Raw genomic sequence first — 25,124 nt, 5'->3', positions numbered from 1 at the left:
CAAGGTGCACCTGGCGGCTCAGTCAGTTAAGCGTCTGCCCTTGGCTCAGGCTACGACCTCAGGGTCGAGATTGAGCCCCTCGTCAGCCTCCCCATTCAGCAAGGAGTCTGCTCCTCCCTCTCCCTCTGCCTGCTTGTGCTCTCTCTCAAATAAACAAATAAAATAAAATACCAACCCACTGTATGGAATCCGTGCAAGGGCCCTGGGGCCTGCGCCGCCCCACCGAGTTACCTTGGGCCGGTCTCTGTTCCTCTACCTTGTTGCCTCGCCAGCTAAGTGATGGTTACCACCTGGTTAACCGCTAACCGTTACCGTCTGCGCCAGGCCCCCACTTGTCACAACCTGGCGAGGCACCTAAGTATCCTGACCCCGGTTTAAGGCTCGGAGCTCAACGGCCAGGGTGAACTGGGGGCGGGTCTGTCCAGCTGCTGCCCTCGTCCGGGTTCTCACGGGAGCCTCACCCCCTGAAAGGATGCTGCTCTCTGAGCGCGTCCTCAAAGGTGGTGAGTGGCAGCTTCTGCTCCCCCTCAGGCCGCTTTCTCTCTTAGCGGGGGGCCAGGGCCTGTGCACCCCACAGCCCGGGCCCTCCTGGAAGGAGGAAGCAAGTCCATTCTGGCACGTGAGTCTAAGTCATTTTACCAAAACCAAACAAGAAAAGCGTCAGTGTCCCTCGTGCCCTGGGACAAAACCGTGGCACGCTGGCTCTCTGAGGAAAGGCTGCTCGCCCTGCAGTTCTGCCCCGGAGGCTCCCCTGCTCCCCGGAAGGAGCGGTGGGCCCGGCGGGCCTGGGGTCAGGCCTGCCTTTGATACCGGGTCACTTGGACCCCTGGGGGACCCTCCACTTCTCAGAGCCTCTGTTCCCACATCTCAGGACGAGGAGGAACTCATGTTCTTAAGGTCACCGTGAGGGGGAAGTGAGATGGCGTTTGCAGAAGCTTCCAGCTCGTGGCCTTGCTCAGCACTGCCAGGCGCCTGCGAGCTTTCCAGTCTGCGTGCGCCATGGTGGGGCCCTGCCATGGGCCAGGCATCGGGCCAGGCATCGGGCCAGGCTCCAGCACTTTCCTAATGAGCTGGAAAGACAGTCCCTGGCTCACCGACTTAGGGCTTCGCGGGGAGGGCAGATATTAGACACAGGAACTCCCAAGGAGCTCCCTGCTGCCTGCCCTGATGCCAGGACAACGTGAGATCGTGAATCGCGTCTCACATCTCTCCATGCCCCACCGAGATGTCATGAAATGAGGGACTTTAGACTCTGCAGTAAATAAACCTGTGGAGAAGGTGCATCTGTGCTTCCAAAGTGGCTCATTTTCCCAGTTGCTGCCATTTTACTCATAGCTCCAGGCCTAGACTAGGGGGCGCCCTCCTGAAGGAGCTGAGGGACCCGCTACCCCACACACCTGAGGAGCCCCCAGTGAGCCTCTTAAAATAGGAAGAGCTGGGGCAAGAGCGAATGTGACAATAGGCAGAGCCCAGGCCTCCGTTCATCCCAGGGTACAGCCCCCAGGTCCCCAAGGCCCCGGGGGCCTCCATTACTCCACAGATGGGCCGTGGGGTGGTGTGAGACAAACTAGACGGGTTGGCTGTCGCGACGGTTAATTTTGCATCAACTTGACTCAGCCGAGAGGTGCCCAGATGCCTGGCCGACCTGATATCCGGGGGTCTCCTAGGGTGCTTCCAGATGACGTTAGCATTAGAATGGAGGAACTGAGTGCAGCAGCGGGCCCTCCCCAGGGTGGGATGCGGGTATGATCCCATCTATTGAGATTTGGAATAGAACAAAAGGGGGATCCCTGGGTGGCTCAGCGGTTTAGCGCCTGCCTTTGGGCCAGGGCATGGTCCTGGAGTTCCGGAATCCAGCCCTGCATCGGGCTCCTTGCATGGAGCCTGCTTCTCCCTCTGCCTGTGTGTCTGACTCTCTCTCTCATGCATATATATATACGTATATATATATGAACAAAAGGGCGGAGGAAGGAAAAAAAAGTCCTCTTGGTCTGACGGAGCTGGAACACTGATCTTCTCCTGAACTGGGAGAGTCCATGAGCTCTCCCCTTGGTTCTTGGGTTTTAAGGCTTGGACTGGAACTACACCAGCTTTCCTGGGTCTGCAGCTGACAGCAAATCGCGGGACTTCTCAGCCTCTCTAATTGTGTGAGCCAGTTTCTGTGATATATATAGGATAATATATCTCATATAGATAAATACATGCACACACATATATAGACATAAATACCTAGCAGACCCCATAGGATATATTTCTCCAGAGAACCCTAACACAGTGGTAAAACTTTTCAATCTAACTATAGGTGAGCTGCATTGAGGAGGCTTCAGGCCTGAGGCAGAGGCAAGAGAGGGAAGTCAGGGGGCTGAGATGCAAGTGGGGGAGCAGTAGCACGAGCCACAGGAGCCCTTACAGGAGGAAAGATGGCTGAGGGGAAACCCAAGGGGGAGTCTCCAGCTGGGGGAATCAGGGCGGAGCCACCAGGGCAGGTGCCCGAGAGTGCCATGAACAGCTCTCCCAACTCCAGCCAGAGCAATCCCTGAAGGAAAACCAAAGATTTGGATGGGAGGCCAGTGGAAAAGTCCAGAAGCAGCAGCCAGCCTTTCTGTCCAGGAAGATACATCAAGGACTGGGAGAAAGAGGAGGAGTGCCATGTGAGGCAGTGAGCACTCTGACACTACAAGCGAACATAGAAAAGTCTGCTGGTTGCACAAGCCTTGGGAAAGGCTTAGCCCAGCGGCTCGATGTCTAAATCACTGAATCTTTCTCTTTGCCTTCCATGGTGTTGACCTCCTGCAGTGCCCACACAATAGATGCCAGCAGCTGAGAGCGCTGTGGTCAGTGCCCCTCAGATCACGTGGCAGGGGTGGCAGGCCAGAGACTAAACTGCAGGTTGGGCCACTGCCACCCAAAGCATGGGAGACCTTGGGACCCAGTGGCAACGAGCAGCACAGGTCGCCTATGAGGTACATCCGTGAATGAGGGCCTCCTGTCCTGACAGAAGGTGAGACTGGGGCACTTCTCAGGTCCCTTCCAACAGAGTGATCCTGGGATTGTAAGCGGAGGACACACATCTAACACCCAGTGGTTCGGCAGGGGGCATGTGAGGTCCATCTGGCTTTGGCCCAGTGCCAGATGCCAGATGCCTCCTCAGACCAAGGCTTGCATCCAGCAGCCACTTCAAGGTGACCTGACTGGGAGACAGTCTCGCCGGCCTCTGGGAACCGGGCTGATTTGCTGTACTTCCCACGTTCCCCAGACCACACTCCTCTTCACTGGGGAGCTGACCAAGGTCACCACCAAGGTCCTGCGGTACTTGGATTGCTCTCAATTTCCTTCCGCCCCGCTAGGGTCCTTTGGTCCGGGAGCAGAACTGCAGCTTTGCTGGCATTGAGGATTATATAATCCTGCGTCTTCAGACATGTGGCAGCTTCAGGACTGAAGACAGCACTTTACCTGTGCTCGGCTCACCATGGTGATGACCACACCGGTCTGAAGAATTCCCATGGAAGCAAGAGCAGGGGAGAGGCCAAACATGGGCCTCTACATTGGCTTTTTGGTTTGTTTTCATGTTTGCTTTTGAAATAAGAAGGAGGAGGTTGTAAAGCCCGGGCAGTCCAGGAACCTGCCGGCGGACCTCAGATCGGGCCACGTCTCCTAGAACAGCAGGAGAGAAGTCCCTGCCTGAGCAGGCCCCCAGGGCAGGAACAGCTGCTATGACACTCACGTTACATTCATTTTTCTTAAAACCTGCAGAGGGAGGCTGCGCACATTTAAAGAGGACTGAATACAAACAACCTGTAAGGCTGCTATTTTGTTGAACTGGCTTTATTTAAATTTTACAGAAACCTGATTAAAGTATGTAAGTCCAGTAACAATTCTACAAAAATGCACATACAATGCCAGAATTCCTTAAAAGCAACTATCGTATTCTTGTTTTGCATAAAACATGCATTTATCTCAACTGCCACATGTTGGCCAGAATCAGTCTCTACAAGAAGAGACCGTCCGTTACGATCAATAAGAAAACTAGTTGTGAACATAGGTAAGAAAAAAAAAAGAGGTTTTCTGGTTAATGTAAAAGAAGGATCAGTACCTTTCTAAAAGAGCCCTTCTGCACTGGGTGATGCGTACGTTGGGCTGTGCAGTAACGCGTGGCCTCTGAGACTTGGCCCCGACCTGTCACAGGTGCCAGGAACTTCGTGGCAGTTAGAGCAAATGTCTGTGAAGACGGTAAGTTGCAAGCCATGGCTGTGTGCTGGCGCAACCCTGCAGAGGGCCTGCGGAATTGCTCAGGCTTGGAAAGGAGTTCCCAAGCTGGGGCTGACTGTTCATGATCTCCCAGATGCCCTGAGCTTGGCAACTTCGTGGGTCTACACGGCCAGCTCAGGGCACACCAGCATCTCCTGTGGCCACAAGACCTTCCAGCTTTACACATCACTCTTCAAGGGGATCTGGAATTAGGAGGCTTGATGCAGAAAACTGGGGGTTGGACCATTTTCTTTGAGGTTCTCTAGGCCAAATTCATCTCATCCAGGGATTGGTATTTGCAACTGGACACATGAAGGAAAATTAATGTACACTTTGTGGCCTCAAAGCCTCCAGTACTTAGGGCCACATACCTGAAGGCGTGTCATCTATTGTCACAAGAGACCGTGTTGCTCCACATGGAGGGCAACTGAGGGCTGTGTTTAGCAAAGCTGTTGTCCACATAGACTGAGGGCCATAGAGAGATTTCCTACCAACTGAAAGGAGACTTCCCCTCAAACATGGGGTTTTATACAACATTCCACAAGTTTCTTCAAAAGCAGATTTCATGGTCATTAGAGAACCAGCTGTGGACACGAACATTTATTTACATAAAGCTCATCATTTGTGCAGCTGGGACTTAGTTTGGAATCTCTTACACAGTCTGCCTCTTCCGGAACAGGGCACTCACCACCCTGCTCGCTACAAGTAAGCTAAACCAGGATCTTTTTTCTTCAACACAGATTTAAAGGGAAAAATAATAATTTACTGGGGTTCTAATAACATTTTCATAACAGAACAATATCAAAATAGGTCCGTTTTTACTATACGCTTATGAATATCCCTGATAATAGAAAGAAATCCAGAGGACTTCGTAAACCACCAAGATTTCACAGGGTAGTACCCGGTCTGTTTTCTAAGCAGCAGATGAGGGACTAGCACACGGGCGAATTTTCTCCAGGAAGCCCTGCGAGCACTACAGTACTGAAATCCTAATGTTCTAGTGCCAGGAGAACTGTGAAGGAAAATTTCACTTTGAATTTATTAGTAAAAATTGTAACAAAGGTTGGTTTCCTCGATCCTGCCATGGGCCAACCTCCCTGCCTGCGACAGGCAACCAGCCCAGAAAACCCTCAGCCTGGGCTCTCCTGGAGGCTGGGCCCAGGAGAAGCAAGTTTCGAGATGCCTCCCACTGTGACCACACTTGAGAGAGCAGGGGTGTGGGAGGAGGCAGACCAGGCCCGAGGAGGCTCCAACCCAAGGCACCGCGATCAGAGGCTGAGGGACCGGGCAGGGTTCTGCGGACCGGAAGGGCGCCCAGCCTGCCCCGCACAGCAGGTCCCAGAGACAACAGCTCTGTGGCAGGGCGGACACGTCAGGAGTTAAAGAACCAGTCGTTAAAAAAGAAACTAGTTTACTTTCTCAAAACCCAATCAAACTTCTTCAAACTTCTAAGCAAATAACCTGGAGGTTATTTGGTAGTCGGGTGGCGGGCCTGCAGTCTGAGGAATGAGCCGCGTTTGGCGGAGTCAGGGTGCTGGTTGTCAGATCGGCATACACCGTGTGGCTAACTGGAACTGGGGATAAAAGGAAGCTCAAGGTCGGAGGGGAGACCTCTTTAGGGAGAGGCTGGAACAGGACCAGGTGTGAGATACGCCTCTTTTATTCCTGGCACAGTAAGTGGCCTTCGAGTTGGCCGCACTGAGAAGGCGCCGACCCCCACTCTAGCTACAATAGTATTGCATCCCATCCACTCTTCTTCTCTTTTTCGACTGAAATTCTTCAAAGAACTGCTGGATGTCCTCTCTCTTAACAACCTGTTGATGGGAAGCACAGATTAGGAAAGGGGCACGCATTACAGGTTGGCAATAACTGGTCATAATAGTCACAGACAAGGTGAACAATACTGCTGATATGAATTATTTTAATGTGATCTCTCCCTTGACCTTGGACACACCGGCCACCCTTGAGCTGGGGCCGTGGGGCCAGAAGGCTGGAGCCTGTGATGCCGAGGTGGAGCAGCCACCAGGGCCAAACACCTGGCCCAGATCATCGTGATGGGGGTGCAGTGGTAGGCGCGGCCTTTGCATGGAGCCCTGTGGCAGGAGTTTGCAGCCAGGATGGGCTTGACACCAATCTGTGGCTACCTCCAACCTGTCCAGCCTCAGCCTCCAGGAGGCCCAGCAGAGTCCCCATGTCTCCAAGCTGAGCCCCATGGAGATCCAGAAGAACTATGAACACCTATTCAAAGCGAATGATGTATCTGTGGGTGGCTCCTACCTGTGGTGCAAGGTGGCCTGAGCTGAGGAGCTCAGGATCCAGGCCCAGGAGGACAGAGAGAAGGAACAGATGCCTAACACGTGACCACTCAGCTCCTCCTATTATATACCCTGCCTACCCCTTCTGATTTACAGTTTGGTAAATAAATGTCCTTTCCACACATGAAAAATTATTTTAATCTGTGATTATACTGTCTCTGTCTTATAGAAAGCCTCTCCAGGTGCACAGACGCAGGCCTGGTCAGAGTCAGACAGTAAAGAGGAAGAGCAGAGCAGGGCTGAGCACGGGTGCCATCACCTACTCTGGCCCCCTCACATGAAATGAGGTAAAAGCAGCACCCATCTGACTAACAGGATTGTTGAGAGATCAGATCAGATTTAATGCCTGTAAAACATGGCCTGGCCCATAGTAAGTCCTTTGGCTGAAGAGAAAGTGGCAAAGTCAGCATATAACCGAGCACCCAGAAGGTCTCTCAAGACCAGCGCCCTCTCTCGCGACCACAGCTGTCTCTTGGGAAGATCCTTCAGCTCCGTGTGAGTGCCCACAGAAAACAAAGTCTGTTTTGCTTTGAGATTTGTGTTTTCTCCTTTACTGGAAAAAAGGAACCAAAAATGTCGCCCTCTTAGTGAGTCCAAAATTAGAAATGTTTGCTACATAAAAAGAGTAACTGGCCAAAAATAAAGAAGTGTTACTCTTAGGAAATGGAATATCCATTTTATGCAAAGAGAAATTTATCTTCCACTTCCTTGGAAAAAGAATTATTAGGACATCATACAAAGGTGTTTATGATATTAGCAAAATAAGATACTAGAAATGAGAAAATAAAGTAAGTGAGGTAATATGGATGAAGAAGTGGGACACCCTGGAAGGAGTCTCTGCTCACAAGAGTGTCTAGCCAGCTGATGGGACCTACCTGTTGCTTGAAGTCCATCAAAAGAGACAGGTTGTTCATTTACTTTTTAAGTACAAAGGTAACACATTCTTACTGTTATGAAGGAATGAAGGTGGGGCAGGTAGAGGGAGGGAAAGAAAAGGAGGAAAAGAAAGCCCAGGGAATACAGGTGAGCAAGAGGGAGAGAGGAGGAAAAGGTAAGAAAGTAGATAAATACTTGTGTATTAACTGAAACTCTCCTTCTCACTCCCCAAAGGTAAGTGTGGCTAAAGTACACAAACAGCCATGCCTACTTGGATAACTTCCTTGGGATGACAGGATACTTATTAATCCTCTAAATGGAAGAACGACACAGACTAGTAACTGATACACCAGTTTTGCAAGCACCAAGAGTGAGACAGCTGGTCAACTAGTGAGGAATCAGAACCCCTGATTCAAGATCTAGGTGGCTAATCCACTCGAGACACGGAAGCTCAAAGCTCTAATACATTTGCTAAATGGCTTGGGAATTCACTTACAAAAATGCTAATATACAGTATATGTGGAAATTTCAACTCAAAGGATCTATCCCTATGCTGCATCACCAACACTAAACACTGAAAGGCATTAAAAAAAAAAACAAAAAACAATTTTACCTACAAGGATATTGGGAGAGGGGAGCATGCAAATTAGAGGGTGCAATTTTTAGCTTCTAGACTCTCAAATGGTCATAGCCAACATGCACAGTAGAAATGTTAAAGAATAAATACTGGGGTTCGATGATAAATCATTTTCTTGGTTTGTCTCAGAAATTGTGTAGTTTTTGGGATGCCTAGGTGGCTCAGCGGTTGAATGCCTGCCTTTGGCCCAGGGCGTGATCCTGGAGTCCTGGGATCGAGTCCCACATCGGGCTCCCTGCATGGAGCCTGCTTCTCTCTCTATGTCTCTGTCTCTCCCTCTCTCTGTGTCTTTCATGAATAAGTAAATAAAAAAAAAAAAAAAAAAAAAGAAATTGTGTAGTTTCTAAGTGTTCTTTTATAGTCAAACACAAACATAAAAGGGAGTCCATCATCTGAGAACATCCAGAACTTTTTATCTTATGTGGACAAATACAACCAAAGCAGATTAACTTGATTGTATTTGAAAGCTCTTATTTGTTTTTGTAAAGATCTAGTTAGTAATGTCATGGAACAAACAATAAAAAAAAATATTTTGCCACATGTGAAAGACCTCAAATTTCTATTAATAGTGCAGAGGTTAATAAACATCTGAAACAAATGTAACATTGTATGTCAACTACAATATAAAAAAATAGTGCCAAGGTTAAAATAGTTACACCTATGAACATTCTTAGTTCTTTTTTTTTTTTTTAAAGGATCCCCCCCCGCCCCCAACACTGACTTCCACCTGTCTAAGTCTCAAGGGTGGACTGTGTCCAGTATTCACTGAATGGCATCCTGTTGCCAGCACAGCTCAGTGCGGCCCGTGGTGTTCATGCACTTTGCTCCAGCGCATCGAAGTGTGGACCTTCCACGGCGGGATAGACTTTCCCCCTTTCTGTTGTTTGCACATGCCCCTCTTACTGTACTGTAAATAGATATTTTTGAGATTTATTTTTAAATAAATATTCAACTTGCAAAAAAAAAAAAAAATATGGGGCCTGAACTCACAACCCAGATATTAGGACCTGATCTGAGATCAAGAGTCAAATGTTTAACTGACTAGGCCATCCAGGAGCCCCATGAATGTTCTCAGTTCTAGCAAAAGAGAAACATGAGTCTACATTAACCAGAGGAACAGCAATAACTGTAGTTTAAGAACTGCTGAGAGGCAGGAGGATGTTCATAGGGACCGTGAAGAGCATTCCCTAAAACATGAGAACACCAACTAGGAAACTTCTGACTTTACAACTCATTTTGCAGAAAGGCAGGGCTGTGACATCCAGGCAGCTCCAAGTTCTTGCCACATTTATGAGCAAGGAGAAAGTGGCCTCAAGCGAGCTGGCCAAGTCTCCTTCCAAGACAGCAAGTGTCAGCACACTTCCTCAGCAGCTGTTAGGCCCATGCCTGACTTAAGTTGTGTCTAAACACAGAGAACAAACCAACTATGAAGATACTTTTAGGCCAAGAAAAGTAAAGTTAAATTTTGTTTAATATCTGCCTTTGGAAGATAGAAAAGTATTTCAGAAAAACTTTTTGTTGGGATGCCTGGGTGGCTAAGTGGTTGAGCATCTGCCTTTGGCCCAGGTTGTGATCCTGGGGTGCTCGGATCAAATCCCACTTCGGGTCCCCCCACCTCCTCAGGTAGCCTGTTTCTTCCTCTGCCTATGTATCTGTGTCTCTCATGAATAAATAAATAAAATCTAAAAAAAAACAAAAGAGCAAGAAAATTTTTTGTCACCAGTGTATGAATAGTAAAGAGCCAGGAGGTATCTGTAACTCATCAGGGAAACTATTTAATTTAATTTTTAAAGATTTTGTTTATTTGAGCAAGAGAGTGCATGAGCAGGGAGAGGGAGGAGACTCCTCACTGAGTAGGGAGCTGGATGCAGGGCTTGATCCAGGACCCTGGGGGATCATGACCTGAGCTGAAAGCAGACACCCAACCGAGTCACCAAGGCACCTCTGAAACACTATTTTAAATATACACATTTTAGGGATCCCTGGGTGGCGCAGCGGTTTGGCGCCTGCCTTTGGCCCAGGGCACGATCCTGGAGACCCAGGATCGAATCCCATATCAGGCTCCCGGTGCATGGAGCCTGCTTCTCCCTCCGCCTATGTCTCTGCCTCTCTCTCTCTCTCTGTGACTATCATAAAAAAAAATTAAAAAAAAATATATACACATTTTAGAATCAGTGTCACCCTTAAAAGTGTATAGATCCTCTTACTAGCAAGAAAAATGTTTTAGTCCCAGTTTTGAAATTCTTTTATTCTCAACTATAGACTCTATAATCCAAAAAAGGGGTCTGTCATTAATTTTTCCCTGCCTGGTCATTTTTCCTTCTTCATCCAAGGATCTCTGCCTGAAGGTTAGGATAGGCCGAGTCAGGATGGCTGATGGCCTTCTCTTCAGCTACATGTACTCTCTCCAGACCCGTGTGGCCCCTTCACCCCTCTTTCCCTCTGGTCTTTCAGCGTGGCCAGGCCATTCCTTCACCACCTCTCATTGATTTCTTTAGCTCTGCCTGCATTCACCTCCCGAGCATCCAGTTTAAGATGCACCGTCATTTCTTCATCCAAGAAAATAAAGTTTATTTAAAACATATAGGGATATGATTAAAGTCCTTTAACTTAACATACCGTGCCTTCATCAGCAAATCTCTTGAGATAGTCTTTGAGTTCAGTCTTCAAGTCATTGTATTCTAAATAAAAACAACAAAAAAGGGAGTAGACTTTAGGCAAGTCATTTGCTTTTAGAAACAAAGTACTAAAAAACAAAACAAACAAACAAACAAACAAAAACAAAGTACTTTCCCACTAACATTTGAGTATTGTTAATACCTTGAATTTTTTTCTAAGTGAAACATGCATAGAAACTTGCTCCTAATTTCTCCCAAGTTCTTTCACTTTGATATCTAGAACTCTACTTCTTAGGGAAAAAAAAATCCTCAGGTCCAAAAAGATTAGCTAAGAAAATTTTTTTTTTTTTTTAAAGATTGTATTTATTTGACACACAGCACAAGCAGGGGGAGCGGCAGGCAGAGGGAGAGGGAGAAGCAGGCTCCCCTATCTCTCTGGAATTCTAATAGTTGAAAGAATCCTGAACTTGTCAAATACTAAGTTTAAAACTCATTCACTCACTTAATAGTTTCTATTATGTATGAGGCACCCTGAGGGCTACAAAATCTTTCAGATGCAGCCTCTATCCTTGAAAAGCTTTTAGTCTAATACAGGCAAAGGAAATTAAATTGTTAAAAATAAAAGACAGAAATGATCAATGCCACAGAGGTGTTGGCATCCAAGGAGAGACCGGCTGGGGTGGAAATTACTAAAATCTGTCTGGGATGGAAATTACTAAAATCTGTCGGGTATGCTGGGGGAAATATGTAAACGCCTGCAATGAAGGGTTTAGGGATACTTTCCCCTCTGGCGGTTCCCTGGAGCAGCCTGAGGGACTGTCAGAAAAGAGGACCTGTAATGTTCAGTGAAAACTATTTCAATGGATGGAAAAGACACTGATTTTCTTATTATTCTTTACTCGTACATCTACTATGAATCAAAACAGCATATGTTAAGGTCTCTCAAGCATGTAATAATGATCCTAGTACAGAACTCAGACTCCGTGCTGACAACAGCTAAATACCCAGCAACACTACAATTAGGCAAGTGTAATTGAGGCCTACTCTGCATTTCCGATTTTAAATTTTGTATTAAACAAAAATGACAGGTATTAGTGGTCCTCCTTATACATATTTTAAGAGTGAAGGAAACTTTATGTACTTCATGAATTTTGGTTCAAACAGCATTTACCACAAATAAGTTCCACTTGCTGGACTCTGTCCATGCTGTTAAGGGTGTCCATTAAAGGGTCTCTCCTGTCAGCTGCTTGGTCGACCTTGCCCTTGTTTTCATAAGCCAGAACTGTGTCATGTTCATCTGTCAGGAACAGGACATCTAGCTCGCCATACATTTTCTTCAAAAAATAAAACCAGTTTCCCATTAGAACTGTATGTTATTCTTGGGAGGTCAACTTCATGAGAATCACTAAAAAGTCATTTAATGCTTTTAGATTAACTTCCAGAAAACCTGAACCTTAGTACAGAATTGGAGTGATTTCTTTTTGCCCAAATCTCTTCTAGAAATCTCAACTTCCCAGTAGGTGTTGTATAGTCTAAGAGATCTTTACTTAAAAACCACTGACTTACTGTAACTTTCAGCCAATTTTTATTTCTTTTTTAAATTTTATTTTATTTATCTATTCATGAGGGACACAGAGAGAGAGAGAGAGTCAGAGACACAGGCAGAGGGAGAAGCAGGCTCCCTACAAGAAGCCTGGTGTAGGACTCGATCCCGGGATCACGTCCTGGGCCAAAGGCAGATGCTCAACCACTGAGCCACCCAGGTTTCCCCCAATTTTTATTTCCAAGTAAATTCTATGATATAAAAATGATAATTTCTATTTTCCACTAAAATGAAGATAAGTAAATAAAAAGCAGTACTGTATGAATCTTAATTACTTCCACAAGCGACTGCCAGTAGCATTCCATAAATTTGCTTAATATAAAATATCTCAGGATCCCTGGATGGCTCAGCAGTTTAGCGCCTGCCTTTGGCCCAGGGCACGATCCTGGAGTCCTGGGATCAAGTCCCACGTCAGGCTCCCGGCATGGAGCCTGCTTCTCCCTCCTCCTGTGTCTCTGCCTCTCTCTCTCTAGATCTAACATAAATAAATAAATCTTAAAAAATAAATAAATAAATAAACAAAATAATAAAATATCTCATTGTTCTCAATAGTCCTAGCATCACTTTCATAAATATATTTTTCAGATGGCCTTATTTGAGGCATCGGTCCATAATAAACACAGTGACATTGACCCTGATGAGGTACTCACCATGCAGTCTTTGCAGGTACATAACTTGCTACGCCAGTTCACGGGCCAATAGGTGGCAGTGTCTTTCTTTATAAACTGCTTAGCATTAAGCTCCTGAAGTTTGCAGCTAGACTGTGATTCCATGTTGAGATGTTGATTCTTAAATGCTGTCTGAAATAAAATTAAGTTTTGAAGTATGTTTTTTTACAGTTTAACAGTTTTCATAGCTTAGGTTGTAGAGAGGAATTTCTTGAGACAAAGGGTACAGTTGAAATCCAAAGCTACAGAGCTTACAGAATTAATTTTGCTTAAAGCTTTATTTCTTTTGTGGCTCTTATTTCATTGGTTACCTGGAGATCAGATTCAGAACTAGAGCTGGTACAGGGTTCACTAGTCTGTTCTGCTTTAACTTCCTTGACAGCATCCTTTCCATGTTCTGGAACATCCTCTTTGAGGGTACTATCTTGATGATCTCCATTTTCAGGTTTGAGGACTTCCTGATCACCTATTCCATCAACATTCAGCACCAACCCATCATCCTCTGCAGATACTTTGGTTACTGTGGGTTCAATGAAAAGAAACATACATATCCACAGACCTATTTATTAAACAGTGAAATCACTTAGTCTGATTAAAAAATATTTCAGAATATGGGGCGCCTGGGTGGCTCAGTAGTTGAGCGTCTTTCTTTGGCTCAGGTGTTGTGATCCCGGGGTCCCAGGATGGAGTCCCATATTGGGCTTCCTCTGAGGAGCCTGCTTCTCCCTCTGCCTATGTCTCTGCCTCTCTCCCTGTCTTTCATGAATAAATAAATCTTAAAAAAAAAATCAAAATGCCAATTAATACTTAAGCAGTTTATATGTAAAGGAAAGATAAAAAAACCACTGCAGATGGTAAAAGGAGGTGGGGTATCTCAAGAAGCAAGAAGCAGGGAGAAGTTTAACTGCAAACACAGGTGGTAGGGTAGCTTTGAAAAACAACCAGCTTTTCTCTATGAGAGCAAGAAATAAAAATGGATGGATTTTGAGGCAGAAATACTGTCAAAAAGACAAGAGAGGCACCTGGGTGGCTCAGTCGGTTAAGCTTCTGACTCTTGGTTTCGGTTTAGGTCATGATCTCAGGGTCCTGAGGTACCCTAGTCAGGCTCTGTGCACAGCAGGGGAGTCTGCTTGAGATTCTCTCCCTCTGTCCCTCCCCACACTGGCACATTCTGTCTCTCTCTCTCCCTCCTTCCCTCTCTCTCTAATAAACAAATAAATAAATCTTTAAAAAAGAGAAGAAGAATGATAAGGGAGCTCATTCCAATTGGCATTTCAATTCAACAGAACACTAGGTCATCTGTTGATAGGGAAGTAAACGAAGAAATGGGAGATGGGGAGGATCCATCAAAAAAAAAACCCAATGAGTAAGAAATAGATACAGGTCTAGTGGAAAGTGAGAGATGTAATGGAAAAGAGTATGAACAGAAAGAAGGTGCAATGAATTTAAGACTTTTGAGACCCAACCAAAGAGTAGGGTGAGATTTTAGGCATGGCTATGCTGTTTGTAGTTCATATGGTAAATGTTCCCTTAAAGGTGAGAAGGGCAAGACATGAGGGCAGAGAGGCAGACACTATGAGTAACTGCCACTCTAAAAATAAATTAAGTAACGCATTTGAATTAAATTATTTACTGCCTCAAGATCATTCATTGCTGATTGGTTAGTTGTTTGGGGCCAATTCCTTAGTGTATAATAAAACACTACATAACAAACTTTACTCCACCCTTCCCAACCAATAACATGTCTTACATTTAAGAACCATTTCTTTTGGTTCTATTTATTTTTCAAAGTCCCATTCAAAAACTGCCTCCTCCCTTTTTCCCTAATTCTGGTCTCCTCCAGCCTCTGTTATCACGCTACTTAAGTACAAATTTGTTCTTGGTAGTTTCCCAAGCAATCTAGAAGCATTTTGTGGAGAAGGCACGCATCTTACACTTTTTCTATACCTCAGAGTCCTATTAAAAACAGTTGCTAAGGGGCGCCTGGGAATCTGCCTTAGGCTCACATTGTGATCTCAGTGTCCTGGGACAAAGCCCTGTGTCGGAGTCTGCTTCTCTCTCTGCCCTCCCACTGCTCGTGCTCTCTCAAATCAATCAATCAATCTTAAAAAAAAAAAAAAAAGTTGCTAAAAGACTTTTTTTTTTTTTAATTTTATTTATTTGAGAACCAGAGCACAGAAGGAGTGGGAGAAGCAGACTTCCTGCTGAGTGGAGAGCCTGACATGGGGCTCGATCCCAGGACTCTGACATCATAACTTGAGCCAAAGGAAGTTGCTTAACCAACTGAGCCACTTAGGCCCCATAAAAGACTCTCAATCATAGGAAACAAACCGAGGGTTGTTGGAGGGGAGGATGGGGTAACTGGGTGATGGGCATTAAGGAGGGCACATGATGTGATGAGCACTGGGTGTTATATAAGACTGATGAATCACTACCCTCTGACATGAATAAGACACTATATGTAAATTAACTGAATTTAAATTAAAAAAAAAACAATGGCTAAAAATTCTGGACTGAATGTAGAAATTTCGCAAGCACAAGTCTGTGGCACACCAATGCCATAGAGACACCTACCTGCCAATTGTGCAGCATAAGCCCACAAAAAGGAGCAGCGCTTCATACAAGCCTGGCACACCATCTCCTGGAAATCCCCACTCTCGGGAGGAGTGGCACCAAGATGCTGTGAATACAAAAAACTGAGTATTTTTCTTGTGGTCTCCAAGTGTCTAAAATGCTCATTAATTAATAAACAAATATTGCAATAGAACACTGATCATATCTTCATAGTTTATTTTTAGAAGAGTAATTATAATGTAAAATATAGCACAATTCATAAAGAAAAGAACTTTTCTCTTTCTATGAAGACAATAGCCTTAAAAAGTAAAAGCTTTCCTTACCCTTCCATGAAACCAGTCTTCACAGACTACACACTGGATCATCTCATCCGGAATCTACCACGGAAAAGCAGTTTGTATGTTAATGAGTACATACAATGAACTCTGGGATGCAAGTAAATCTGCCCAAAAGTACAACTAGATATTAAATAATTGTCTACTGATTCTGTGAAACTGCTATCCACATGCCAACAGTCAAGAAGACAGGGAGAAAGAGCGGGTCACAAGGCCAAAAAAGCTCACTTTACAGGAACTGGTGTCGCAGAAGGGTTACATTGGGATGAGCACTTTGTAAGCAACCGTCATGGGACACCTGGGTGGCTCAGTGGTTGAGTGTCTGCCTTTGGCTCAGGTCGTGATCCTGGGGTCCTGGGATTGAGTCCCACCTTGGGCTCCCTGCAGGGAGCCTGCTTCTCCCTCTGTCTTTCTCTGCCTCTCTCTTTGTATCTCTCACGAATAAATAAATAAAATCTTAAAAAAAATTATGGAAACAACCATCAAAGCTCATTCACTTCGGTTACTTGGCGTCTAACTCTTACAAAACTGTTTAAGTAAAAAAAAAAAAAAAAAAAAAAAAAACTGTTTAAGTAATGTCTTCTTATTTTATATGTAAACCAAGACCCAGAAAGGTAAGGTGAACTGACCAATGTAGAATGTGGCAACCCTATATTCTTCAACTCCTTCATTTCACTGAAACCGAAAAGTGAATATTATTAACAGTCTTTTGATAACATGGACAGCAATTTCCCTCACTTGAATTAGTTAAATCATTAAGTAATTAAATTCTGCTAGGAATATGATATTCCAAAGGGCATAGACTGTTTTTGGGTTGGTTTTCCTTTCATTCCCAGGCTTTCGCATCTACTGATTAATATCCCAATATTGTTCTGTCTTGTCCCTATTATAACTCCTCAAATGCGTATCTTCAACTTGTTCCTCTATATAATTTGGTTCAGTAATTACAGTTCCAAGACAACTAGAAAGCAAGAAGAAGGCAGAAGGTTAATTTCTCTAAGCATAAAAACACTCCTTCAAAACTGTAAATACACAAACAAAATCCAAGCCAGTCAGAATATGGGCCAAGAATGTGAAAGGACATTTCAGATAGGTAATTACAAATGTTCAATAAGCTCATGAAAGATCCATAACCTCACTTATGATCAGGGAGAGAAAAATTTTAAAAGATAACTGCTCTTCACCTATCAAGATGGCAAAATTTTAAAAGATTGCGATATGTAGGGCTGACGAAGAATGTGGGGAAAGATACACTATTACCTACTGTTGGTGACTGAACTCTTCTGACAGACATGACTGCAATTTGAAATATAAATATCCTATGTTTTACCAGTTTTACGTCTAGGTATCCATAAATACCGGCAGAAATATACTCAGTCATATTACTGTATAAGGAGGTTCACTACAGCTTTCTTTACAATACAGAAATGAGACACCACCAGTCTGATACAGGACATTTAGGTAACTAACTTACAGCGTGTCGCATTAAGAATACTGGTTGCAATCAGAATAAGGTGGATTTGTGCTGTTTTGCATGGACAGATGTCTATGATATACATAAGTGAGAAAAGCAAGTTGTAGAACTGAATATACCGAATTTTCGCTTTTGTTAAAATTACAAATTGAAACACACATCCACTTATGTGTGCACAGAAATAGGGTAAAAACATATACCCCAAAAAAGTGTTAACAGTGGTTATACCGGGGAAATAAGAAGGTGGAGTGAGGAAGAAGAAAAACTTTTTATAAAATTCTGTGTATATTTTCTTTTTAACTTAAAAAATTTTTTAATTTTGTATATATTGAAATTTTTAAGAGGATCCAGTCTGTACACCACATTTCTATTCTTTCAGGGAAGCAAGAAGTTGAAGGTCATTTCTTGGACAGTGTTTGGGGGAGTGGAGCAGGCAGGCGACAAGAAAGAAGAAGGAAGAAAGTGCTGGCCTTGAAAAAGTCCTGTCTAGTATTTCATTCTCATGCTGTAGAGTGAGAAGAATAGTTGAGATCTGTACCAGTTACAGCGCCAGCCCAGACTCCCAAGAAAGGATAAACCTAGAATCCTTTCACAATCCCCCAAATCCCCTCTGAACAGCTACAGAGATCCAGACTGGACAACAGGCCGAGGAGTGCAAACTGAAGGTATTAACCTCCAATTAACCTCCCAGTCTCTTACCTCATCATCAGGATCAGGATAAGGTCTCTTACAAATGCAATATAATCCAAAAAAATTGTCATTGTACTTATTGCCAGAATTTATCTTTGCTTTGTCCTGAAAGAAATTAATTTCAATATATAATGTGGTCTAATTTTAACTATAATTTCAAGTATCATGAAAGTATAAATTATCATATCATATAAATATTGTATATATGACATATTACTTATATTATCAGTATAATACAGTAAGATATAAGTAATATGAATATAATATCATAAATGTTGTAAATGTCATGTTGCATGAAGTTAATGCATTCAATAAATTTCTGCACTAAATATCTTCCTCCCCAAAAGTTGGTCTTTAACTTTCAAAGTTAAAGAACTTTCAAAGAAAAAGAATTCACTCCTATTAAAAGGATACTTTTTCCAGGATACAGAGAATAAATACAATTAATTTTTTGTACCTTCTTTGTAGTAATTGAGGGAAACCAAATATATCAATAATGAAATGCTCCTAAAAATTAATTATAAAAAATTAATTATAATTATTAATGATCGGCCTATATATACTAACATTGACCTAGAATTTTTAAATACTTCTTAATGCCCAGCTTTGATAGCCAAAGCTCCCACATTACTAGAAAGTAAAAAGCAGGCAAGGAAATTGTCCAAAAATAACTTTCAAAGGAGGGAAATAGCAATTATGACCAAACAATATAAAATCCCTTACTTTCTACTTAATTTCTATTACTTCTGTAAATGTCACTATAAGTATAGTTTTTATTATCCAAAAAGCAGTGAAAAAATCCTGTGCCCATCTAGCTCACATTCATTATTTTCAAGTTTTTTTTTTATTAATTGTATTTAAGGTCATACCCTTTGTTTTAAAAGCCTTAAACCATGAGGACAACATAATCAAGCCTGAGTTACTTTAAAGAACATTCCTACCAAAATCTTTCATATTAATTGCAATCTGTAATGTAGGCTCTGAATAGGTTAGTTTTCCAACAAAATCAAAAATGGAATACAGTCTAATACTGACTTGCCTATTTGCAAAGAATAAGCATGAGAACTTCTTTTTTCGGAAATGTATGGTTTTTATCCACTCTGGCAAATATCAATCTGAGCTATTCTCAATGCATTTTAAGTTACAGTGCTTACTTACAGGAAATAATTTGCATTCCAAATTTTTAAACTTGCTGTTTCCACAATCACAACGAAAGTTTCTGGAAAAAAAATGAGGAAGAGCCAGTTTTAACTTTTCTTTTAAATCTAATGAGTTACTCTTTAAATCATTATCATAGCCCCTTCCCTTTCAATGCGTTTCTAGGATCTAAAAAGTGACCTTGGTTGCTGTTCATGTATCCACTTTGAAACTTCTCCAAGCACATAACAATAAAAGATTTAATAATTCTGGAAATTAACACACATACACACAAGTAAAATAATGGCAGAGGATGACTACTTTGAGTTTGTACAATAATTATATTTTAAAAGGCCCTTTGGAGGAGGAATGCCTGGGTGGGCTCAGCAGTTAAGTGTCTGCCTTTGGCTCAGGGTGTGATCCTGGGGTCCTGGGATGGACTCCTACATCGGGGTCCCCATGGGGAGCCTGCTTCTCCCTCTGCCTATGTCTCTGCCTCTCTCTGTGTCTCTCATAAATAAATGAATAAAATCTTAAGTAAATAAATAAATTTTAAAAAGGCCCTCTGGAAAAACTGTTCTCTCCAGTTATAGAAAATGATTATATTAAATTTTACCAGTGCACAACTACTTTAAATAGAAAAACAAGAAAAAAAGTGCAGGTGGGAAAGAATATAAACATTTAAAAGACATTCAGTACCAATCTCTGACTGTCTTTACCTTTTTGTGTATAGCTCAAATAGTTTGTGACTTCCATGACATTCATAACTGCAAGCTAGGCAAATCCCTGCTGGTTCTTCTCCCTCTGGGGTGCAGGTACTACAGGCATATAGTGCTTGTCTCTTTACTGAGCCCTAAAAGACAGCCCCAAAATGGAAAGAGAGAATAATTACACAAGAATGCCAAAACACTGTCACATGTTTCACATAATTACGTATGTCCTATATTAGTGCTTATTTTCATACAATTTTTTCTTAAAATTGATAGTTTAAAATTCCCAGCCAGTTGAAAATAAGAATAAGCTGGCCTGCATCAACATTTTAAGACATGAAAATATAGGAGAATGTGTATAGGTTTATGTTAGCAATATCATACTTGTGACTCCACCAAAGAGGAAATCAATGCATTAAAAGAATCCTTTTGATTTTAGGAGAAGCATGCTGAAATATTTAGCGTGTCACGATGTCTGCAATGTATTTTCAAATGATTCAGGGGGAATCATTTTCAAATGATTCAGGGGGAAATATATGTATTATATAGAGAAGAGCGATAAAACAAGTGTGGCAAAAAGTGAATACATGTGAGAGGTACAAAACTGTTCGTAATATTCTTTCAACTTATCTGTAGATTTAAAATTTTTCAAAATCAAAAGTTGGAGGAAAAACAGGCAAAACTTTTAGAAGTCTTGACAATTGGTTACCCTCCTCTAGAGAGGAGGGAGACAGAGAAGCTTCTGGGATGCCCATCATGTTCTTAATCTAGAGGGGGTAGGTACATGCATGTGTTCACTTTTTTCCCCAAGCCAGAGACCGGATTTGTGCAATTTTCCACGTATTTTCCTACAATAAAAGGAGAATTTTTAGGAAGTCCGTTTCATAAAGCTAACTACATTTCAAGAAGGGCTTATACACACTTTTCCCCCACCAAAGGAAAGCAGGAAAAGAAGTTGTTGTAGTGGTGACCAAAGGTTTTTAAAATACCCACCAATGGGATCCCTGGGTGGCGCAGCGGTTTGGCGCCTGCCTTTGGCCCAGGGCGCGATCCTGGAGACCCAGGATCAAATCCCACATCGGGCTCCCGGTGCATGGAGCCTGCTTCTCCCTCTGCCTGTGTCTCTGCCTCTCTCTCTCTCTCTGTGTGTCTATCATAAATTAAAAAAAAAAAAAATACCCACCAACATCTGGGACTATCTGTAGATACCAGGCTAATTCAACCACCTAACCCCTGTGCAGGGTAAGCTCCACGGGCCAACAATGACAACTAGTATTATGAACTCAGGCCGCGCCACATAATGGCCCCAGGTCTCTCACCTCATCCCCCAATGTTCCACGCCGCACCCCCTCCTCCCATAACCTTATTCTTCCTACCAATTCTCATCCTGTGTAGTTTCCTTCTACCCACCTTGCTCCATCTTTGTACCTAGAAATACAACGTGACTCACCCAACACTACAACGCACCCCCTCAAGTCCTGATTCATAACGTCTTCCAAATGCCAAATTTGCCCTTCAAGCGAGTCCCCCTCCCCTGCCCCTCCCCTCTTTTGCCAGTGCCACCTGCTGTCGTGGTTCCGGTCTATTCCCATGGCGGGAGCGGGGAGGCTGCAGAGACTCTGTACTTGCTTCGTCTCACCTAAAAAAGCCACGAGCCAGCACTTGTCCAACTAAATTGTAGGGGATTAGGCGTCAAGGAGCCCAGCCCGGGGGGGGGGGGGGGCGGATTTTCAAATCCAGAGCTCTCTCCTTTAACTCTGGATCGGCTCTCCCACTAGGTTCCTAAATAAACACTCTCGGGATGGGAAAAGTAAGAACAAAGATGTCGGGATCTGAGAGGTCACGGGGACAGGTCCTGAAAAGCAGCCGAGGCACCAAGGAGACACGGGAGAGGAAGGAAAGAGTAGGCGCCCCAGGGCCAAAGCCCGGAGAATCCTAAGGGGCCGGGCGGGGGGAGACCGAGGGAGGAGGGGGGCCCTGCGGGTCACAGGCTGAGAAAGAGGGCCCGGGAGGCGGAGGTTTCAGGGCAGCTGGGCCTGGGAAGGGAGCGCCTCCGACCATCGGCGGCCCCGTACCTCCACCGGGAAGAGGGAGAGTCGGGTCGGCCAACCGGGGTTCGGCGGGAGCCGGGGGAGCCAGGCCCGGGCCGCGCGCCCACCTGAGAGTAGGAGCACTTCTCGGAGTCGCTGCCGCCCAGTACGGCGCACGCCTCGTTCTCCAGCTCCTCGTCCTCCTCTAGAACGTCGACCAACGACACCACGGGCTCCAGTTCCGACTGTCGCCCCGCGGGCCCCTCCGCCCCAGCCATCCTCAACTGTCAGAGGGACCGCCGCTCGGCCCGGCGGAGGCGGGAAAAGCGGCTGCGAGAGGCGGGGCCGGAGGAGGCGGGGCCCAGTCCCAAGAGCCAATCCCGAAGGAGGGAAGCGAAGGAAGGGGGAGGAGCGACCCCCGGCAAACGGAAGTCACTCCTCTCCCTCCTCCGGCCTGCGCGCCTGCGCACGCCGCGCGCCGGTTTCCGCTTCCGGGTGGCGCTTCTCGGTCGCTGGCTGTGGAAGCTCTGCGGTCGTCATGGAGCTGCTGGGCGAGTACGTCGGGCTGGATGGGCAGCAGCGGCTGTTGCGGGTGCCCTGTGAGGCGCCGGCCGACGCTGACCCTTTCCAGGGCCTGTTGTCGGGCGTGGCCCAGATGAGAGAGCTGGTGGCCGAGCTTTTCGACCCCTTGGTACAGCAGGAAGCGCAAGACCGGGAGGCGGCGGCTGCGGAAGAGGCGGACGGTGAGCCCTGAGAAGGTGCAGGAGCGGCGGGGGGCGGGGCAGGGGGCCCTGGGGGAGGGGGCGGCCTGGGGAAAGTGAGCCTCGGGGAAGGAGGAATCCAGCTAAACGTCGTTGGCACTAGGGCAGCGCGGGTGGCTCAGCGGTTTAGCGCCGCCTCCGGCCCAGGGCGTGACCCTGGAGACCCGGGATCGAGGCCTACGTCGGGCTCCCTGCACGGAGCCTGCTTCTCCCTCTGCCTGTCTCGCTCTGCGTCTCTCATGCATAAATTAAAAATTTTTTAAAGTTAAAAAAAAAATCGTTGGCACTTAAGCGCCGTATTATCTGGTCTCCTCCTACTTAAGCGTTTTCACGACTCTTTCCATCTGTATCACAATAAACGTGCCAAATGCCTACTCCTCTGTGCCGGGCACTGGGCTGTGCTCTGGAGTTAGAATGAGGTGAATGCCACGCAGTTCTTTGTGGAACTCTCAGGCTGGTGGGAGTTAGACAAGCGAACACTCACTACAGATTGGAAGTATGACCCCGGGGCCCTCCAGCTATTGAAAAGAGGACCCATGAAGGCTTCAGAGACGGCATGACTTCTGAGCTGCGTGTTGAAGGATGAAAACGAGCGTTATCACCGGGGGTGAAATTACAGATCAGTTAGACTGCCAACCATCGCACAATAGGTTCTGAAGATTTCAGTAGAAGGAATCAACTCCCCTCCTAACTCCCAGGGACTCGTTTCCCATATCCCATTTTATTTTATTTTTGAGATTATCTTTATTTATTCATGAGAGACACAGAGAGAGAGGCAGAGGGACAAGCAGGCTCCATGCAGGGAGCCCGATGCGGGACTCGATCCCAGGACCCTGGGATCACGCCCTGAGCGACGGCAGGTACTCAACTGCTGAGCCACCCGGGTGTCCCCCCAGATCACATTTTAGAAAGTATAATTTGAAAGGAGAAATATGAAAGTTAAGTGAATAGAAAAAGAGGTAGGTACATTTTCTGACCCAACCTGAAGAACCTAAGAATTAATTATTGGAGTCAGGACTTAACTCCTCTAAAGAGGGTCTTAAACTGCCATGCCATCTTGTTTACATCTTGATAGTTCCAGATAATGTGAACTCAGACCATTACACTGAGTTCTACATTGGTTCCATGAATTGTTAATTGGGTGTTGCCACATGGGTTGAAAGTGAAATCCTGGCCAGCCCTGGTGGCTCAGCAGTTTAGCGCGGCCTTCAGCCCAGGGCATGTGATCCTGGAGACTCCAGATCGAGTCCCACATTCCCCCTGCATGGAGCCTGCTTCTCCCTCCTCCTGTGTCTCTGCCTCTCTCTCTCTCTCTCTGTCTCTCTGTCTCTCATGAATAAATAAATAAAATCTTTAAAAGAAATGAAATCCTATTTCTTGGCTCCAGAATTACTTCTCTCTGTTGCAAATGTTATTGGAATAGGATGAGTGTAGCTAGAACCATTTTTCTTCCTCCCTCCCTCCTCCTCTTTCTCTCTCTCTCTCTCTCTCTCTTTCTTTTAGAGATTTTATTTCTTTAACAGGGAATGAGAGAGAGCACAAGCAGGCAGAGGGAGAGAGAGAGAAGTCGACTCCTTGCAGAGCTGGGAGCCTGATGCAGGGCCTGATCCCAGGACCTGGACATCATGACCTGAGCCAAAGGCAGACGGTTAACCAGCTGAGCCACCCAGGTGCCCCCAGCTAGAACCATTTCTTAAAATATCATTACTTATCAGAAAAATGACCTATTAATGGCAGGTCAGTAGTATCTTTGTATTGGAGGACATGTTTTTGTATATTAAATGAAGACCTCATAAAGCTTAGGTTGGGGGCACCTGGATGGCTCAGTGGCTGAGTGTCTGCCAATAAACAATACAACGTGAATGAGCCTCAAAAACATGTTGAGTGCAGGAAGGCAGACAAAAAGGCCACATGTCTTATGATTCCATTTATATGAAATATCCAGAATAGACAAATCTCTGGAGATAGAAAGTAGATTACAGGTTGCCAAGGGAAATGGGAAGTGATTGTTAATGGGTGTGGGATTTCTTTCTAGGATGATAAAAATGTTCCAGAATTAAATAGTGGTGACAGTTGCTGAACCTAGGGAATATACTACAAATCAATAAATTGGACACTTTAAAGAGTGAATTTTGCAGTATGTGAATTACATCTCCAAAAAAAGTGATACGTAAGATTTTATTTATGTATGTATGTATGTATGTATGTATTTATTTATTTATTATTATTTTAAAGATTTATTTATTCATGAGAGACACAGAGAAAGAGAGGCAGAGACACAAGCAGAGGGAGAAGCAGGCTCCTTGCAGGGAGCCTGACGTGGGACTCAATCCCAGGTCTCCAGGGTCACACCCTGGGCTGAAGGCGGCGCTAAACCGCTGAGCCACCCAGGCTGCCCGATACATAAGATTTTAAACACCAAAATTCTTGAAATCTTTTTATCCATAC

General features: G+C 44.8%; 2 protein-coding genes and 1 pseudogene across 3 annotated transcripts in view; 2 read left to right on the top strand and 1 right to left on the bottom strand.

Moving 5' to 3' along the window:
* Positions 1 to 3,809: 3,809 nt before the first annotated feature.
* Positions 3,810 to 22,640, bottom strand: UBR7 (ubiquitin protein ligase E3 component n-recognin 7). Its single transcript, XM_025982533.2, has 11 exons — positions 22,044 to 22,640; positions 19,895 to 20,028; positions 19,197 to 19,257; positions 18,048 to 18,143; positions 15,863 to 15,916; positions 15,540 to 15,645; positions 13,277 to 13,485; positions 12,948 to 13,097; positions 11,866 to 12,028; positions 10,696 to 10,757; positions 3,810 to 6,062 (listed from the first exon to the last, which is right to left on the bottom strand). The coding sequence occupies exons 1-11, from the start codon at positions 22,191 to 22,193 to the stop codon at positions 5,970 to 5,972; spliced, it is 1,278 nt and encodes a 425-aa protein (XP_025838318.1). The 5' UTR covers positions 22,194 to 22,640; the 3' UTR covers positions 3,810 to 5,969.
* LOC112907330 (mitochondrial import inner membrane translocase subunit TIM16 pseudogene) lies at positions 6,252 to 6,616 on the top strand (annotated as a pseudogene).
* GON7 (GON7 subunit of KEOPS complex) overlaps positions 22,454 to 25,124 on the top strand; it is a 21,154-nt gene continuing 18,483 nt past the window's right edge. For both annotated transcript variants that reach the window (XM_072745595.1, XM_025982534.2), the window contains exon 1: positions 22,454 to 22,658. In XM_072745595.1, the coding sequence (XP_072601696.1) occupies positions 22,454 to 22,658 (205 nt within the window). The remainder of the gene's footprint in view (positions 22,659 to 25,124) is intronic.

The sequence above is a fragment of the Vulpes vulpes genome, unplaced genomic scaffold (assembly GCF_048418805.1).
Source record: "Vulpes vulpes isolate BD-2025 unplaced genomic scaffold, VulVul3 u000000660, whole genome shotgun sequence".
Lineage (NCBI taxonomy): Eukaryota > Metazoa > Chordata > Mammalia > Carnivora > Canidae > Vulpes > Vulpes vulpes.
Note: the sequence above shows the minus strand (reverse complement) of the source record. Positions and strands in the feature narration are given on the sequence as shown.

Coding starts and splice junctions, on each gene's coding strand:
- UBR7 (XM_025982533.2), bottom strand. CDS start 22,193: ATGGCTGGGGCGGAGGGGCCCGCGGGGCGACAGTCGGAACTGGAGCCC. Junction 19,258..19,894: donor TTTGAGCTATACACAAAAAG/GTAAAGACAGTC, acceptor TTTTTTTTCCAG/AAACTTTCGTTGTGATTGTG. Junction 13,486..15,539: donor TTATGCTGCACAATTGGCAG/GTAGGTGTCTCT, acceptor TTGAACCCACAG/TAACCAAAGTATCTGCAGAG.